This window comes from Sinocyclocheilus anshuiensis, unplaced genomic scaffold, assembly GCF_001515605.1.
Source record: "Sinocyclocheilus anshuiensis isolate Anshui unplaced genomic scaffold, SAMN03320099.WGS_v1.1 scaffold234, whole genome shotgun sequence".
Taxonomy (NCBI): domain Eukaryota; kingdom Metazoa; phylum Chordata; class Actinopteri; order Cypriniformes; family Cyprinidae; genus Sinocyclocheilus; species Sinocyclocheilus anshuiensis.
In genome coordinates, this window is record NW_015544165.1 from 2108233 (window position 1) to 2112780 (window position 4548).

General features: G+C 38.9%; 1 protein-coding gene across 1 annotated transcript in view; it reads left to right on the top strand.

The window, feature by feature from the left end:
* The first annotated feature begins 2050 nt into the window (after positions 1-2050).
* LOC107695734 (putative fidgetin-like protein 2) overlaps positions 2051-4548 on the top strand; it is a 13882-nt gene continuing 11384 nt past the window's right edge. Inside the window, exons 1-3 of the mRNA XM_016495758.1 lie at positions 2051-2089; positions 2210-2272; positions 2427-2478. Coding sequence (XP_016351244.1) covers positions 2051-2089; positions 2210-2272; positions 2427-2478 — 154 coding nt within the window. The remainder of the gene's footprint in view (positions 2090-2209; positions 2273-2426; positions 2479-4548) is intronic.

The following is a 4548-nucleotide window of genomic DNA, read 5'->3' on the forward strand; positions in this document are numbered from 1 at the left end:
GCTATGTGAAATACAGGCTTGACATAAGTCTCATTCTCATATTCCATTAAATCAATGTACAAATGCAAGGAGTGGCCTAATACACCACTAAAGATAACAAATGGTCCCATAGCTTGGGGAGCCACATTGGTCAGTATTTTAGAGTCAGCAGTAATTTGACCATTTTCGACCAAAATAAACATCTTTACGCTAATTCCCTCAGGGACTAGCCTAACTCAGCCTCTGCCTTTCCCTGCCTCCACCACAACTAGCCTTCTCTCTCTCTATTTCTCTCTCAGATAAAGAATACAAGCCTGCACTCCAAGCATGATTGGTCAGCTGCCCCCACCCCATAGTCCTCCTCTCATTCTCTCTTTCTCTCTCTCTGCTTAAATAGTTTTAACAAAAAATAGAGAGAGGGAGAGAGAGAAAGAGAGAGAGGGAGGGGGATGGGTAAAGCCGGGGGAGGGTAATTGTGTTTGTGTGTGTGTGTGTGTGTGTGTGTGTGTGTGTGTGCGCGTGTGCTCTGTTGTTACTGGTTGGGAAGGAAAGAGAGAGAGGGAGAGAGAAAGACAGACACAGATAGAGTTGAGTCGTGTCCCATATGTGGAAAAAAAGCATAGTACTGCTCGCACAAGCCTGTCTGCTCCAGGGACTATCTAACTGCTTTTGAATCTGATGTGGAAAATGCAGGCATGAGTAGGTGAGTCTACTTTAATATTAATCTAGACACTGCTGCTGTTGCTGCTGGTTGTTCTTGTCTGAAGCTGTAAATGATTGAAAGTCTTAACTCTGCATTGCACTGTCCTCTGTTTCTCCTGATAGCCTGTGCTCTTCTTCTTCTTCTTCACTCCGTTTCATTAAATTCTCCCTCCTTTAATGTGAACCAGCCTCTTCTGCATTCCCCACACTGCGTGCAGGTGTCAGTTTTTAAGCGTACGGCTCTTCATGTTTGCATGTGTGTGCATGTGTTGGATATATAGATGTGTCAGCCTTCATTCCCAGCAAGTTTAGAGGTTGTTGGTTTAGGATAGTCTTTCGCTCATTGAGCAGATGTAAAATCCATGTTTTAGTTTAAACTATTTCAAAAGCACCATCCTGGAATTAAGTTTTTGAGTTTTTCTGTGCTTAACCGATTTATGCCCTGATTCTGACAGTATTAGTTTTACAGTTTCTAATTTTTCATCATAAAGCCAGTAATTATATGAACTATAAGAGAACATCAACATAAAAATATACTATATTAAGTAAAGTGAAATTCAATTTCAAATTTTTGTCATAAAGCCAGCAGTTACATGAACTGTAAAAGAACATATACATAAAAATACTGTATTACTAATATTGTGTTATCACTCATTTACAGGTATAAATATGTTAAACTGACCAGTGTAAGTTTAAGTGTAAGTAATAAACTGACCATTAAAACACTGGTGTGATTTAAAAAATATTTAAACGTTAACAAAAATTTATTTTGTACATTTAACATGGTTTATATCATTATTTAACATCTACTTTTATAATGAATGGCGTGTCTGTTGCCATTTCATTTCCTGAAAGCAGAGCTGGAAGCCACACTGTTTGACTAACATTATTATGCAATATTTTTCATTCATGTGTGAGCTTTCCTACACGCTAACTTGAGAAGAAAAGACACTCTTCTTTGGAACACGCCAAACAAATTGTTCATGCTGCATGTGATGCTGCATTTGATGTACTTGTGTTTTTATTATTTAGTATTATTATTAAATTATTAAGTCTTTGCGTTTTCATTTCCAAGAGCAGAAGGTTTTTTTTTTTTTTTTATGTGTGTGTGTATATCCTTCTGGATATATATTTTTTTATTTATTTGTATATATATATATATCTCCAAATAAACAACAAATATGTATCCAGAAGGGTATATAAATATATTTATATTTACATATATGTATTTATTATTGTTGTTTTTTGTTGATTTGTTTTTTGCCAGTAGTTGTTCTTTTTTTTTCTTTTTGCATCTGTCATAGAAAAAAAGAGAGATAATTGAACCAGGAGAGTGTGTGGGATGAAATGAGTTTAATTTTGTGAAAGCATGCTCTGCTGCTGTTATGAGGCGAGGAGAACCGCTATGGTATGCATGGTGCTTTTTGTCAGGGAGATTTAGAAAGCCCTCTTTAGAAGCTGGACACAGCCATACAATCAGCTTAATGCCTGTGTGCAGGCTCTTAATGAATACCCTGTGTGTGTTCAGCCCACAGTGAGAGTGCCTGTGTCCGTTTCACTCTTGTCTAAAATTGAGATGATGCCTTTGAGGGTCTTGATTGTTGGTTGCATGTTCCTTACTCGTGTTCATGCATCATAAACTTGTTTGTTTGCATTTAAAAATTATGCAGTGCAGTGTATGTGTATATGATGACCGTTCACCCCTCCTGATCGCTGCTCCTCCTCTTTTTTTTGTTTGTTTTCAGGAACAGTTTTTAGAGTCCCAATGTGAGTACAGGCCAGCGATGGACTACAGCTGTACAGACGCTAACCTGGGTTTCACCGCAGAACTGTTACCGTAATCGAGACCAGATCCGCAGAATGCTGAGTCCCATTGTCCCCTATAGTAAGTTTAACATTTTTGACATCAAACCACAGCAAATGCAATAAATAACTTATTGTGAACTATAGTCTAGTGAAAAATTCCCCTAAGGCTACTTAAGTATTTAGTTTGTTGGTAAACCAGTTTGAACAATGGTGCATTTAAAAAAACTAAATGTTCCCAGGTGTCTTCTTCACAATGTTTTAAGCCACATTATTGGCTGTGAAAATACCCAAAGTATATGTCATGGTTGGTAGGACAGGTGTGGGGGTTGAGCTGATGGCTGTACCAGGAGAAACCCTGTGGTTCTGCCACTGTCATCTCACTATGATTAACCACCAATGTCCAGATTACTAGCACAGTTACTTCCTCTATCTCTGTCCTTTTCTGAATCTGTCTTTCTTTCTCTTCTTCTCTGCCTCTCTTTCTCCAGTTCTCTTCCCCCTTCCTCACTGTTTTCGACTGACCTAATAACTGGTCACTGACCTCAGAAGTTGCACACAAAGAAACATTTTGTATCCAAATTGAAATTTCAGATGTACCATTTTAGTTTTTCTGTTGCAAATTCTTGAAGATCAGTTGTTAAAAAGGCACATTCTTGCCTTGGCTTAAGTGAAATGACCATAATTGATGTCAACAATTTAATTTTGCTTTCCTATATGCCCCACAATTTCTAATTCAGATAAATGATGTTCAGAAACATTTAAAAATCTTGCCGACCTCAAAAATGTTCAAAGTTAGTGTGTAAATAAATTATGTATCGATTTATAGTTATAATTTGTTATGGACGTTATGCTTGTCCCTGTATAATGAATCAGTAAGAGTTTCAAATCCAAAACAAAAAATATTTTTTATATATTCCTTTGTGTTTGCTGCACACTTTATTTTCAAAAATGTCACAAAGCCCTGTCAGAATATTTTAAATTCTTTGAGTATCTGGACAGTGTGGGTTGTTTAGCATACACACCTTTTAGCAACTAATTTTAGATGGCTAATGTCACAGATCCTGATTTTCCAGTGCTGCAGCATGCATTTGGATTTAGGAACTGGTCTGCTTGTTCCTGAAGTTTGATGATTGTGGACTGTACGTATGTGCGTGTGACCCCTGAATGTCAAGTGTGATATTAGGACAGCACAAATGTGTTAGATATCCCTCCTGTTTACACAAATTCCTTTTCCTCCTGATCATTCCCAGTCCTGATATGTCTTGTCTGTTCACTCTTCCTCATAAGTCGCCTGTGCCGGAGTCAGGTGAATGTAGGGAAGCTTATGTGGTATAGATGTGAATAGTGTCACATCCATGCTGGAATTTTCTTTGTGGAGCAACTGAGCATTTCTGACATCGGTGTTTATGTTTGACTTGAGAGGACAGGCATTTTTGTACCCCATGTGCACATTTGAGGATTTTGTTTGTTGTCTGTCACATGCAGTTACATGACCTCTCATTACATCCACAAACAATTATAAGTGTTGCTCTGATGAGCATGTAGGAACTGCAAGCTGAAGATCGTTCAGAGTTGAAGGAAATCTGAGAGAGATTCCTGGGGCCATGGATACTCCTGGAGGGATTTGGTGCAAAGAATCTGTAATCTGCACTTCAAACACACCCTTAAATCAGTCCCAGGCCAGCAACCCATGAGTGCTCTAACTCTTGTTGCTCGGGGGCCCTGCTGTCCAGCATATTCCTTGCTTAAAGAGAAACAATCTTAACCTCAGCTCTCTCGCTATATTATGACCTCATTTCTTCCCTTCTCCACACTAAAGGCCCAGGCCGAAGAAGCACTCTAATTGCATCTGTTAAGTCATTAAGGCTTTGAGTTGGGTCTATGGGAAGGGGCGCGCTGGATGCCTCAGAAGAAGCTATTAACAACAAGCATCCAACACATCTATTCTAATGAGAGCGATGGGGTGAATTCGGCTCTGGAGGGGCATGCGGACCCTTGAGTAAACAGGCAAGGTGCTGAAGTGTTTGTGTGAATGAGTGTGGGGTCATTAGTGGCGGGGGT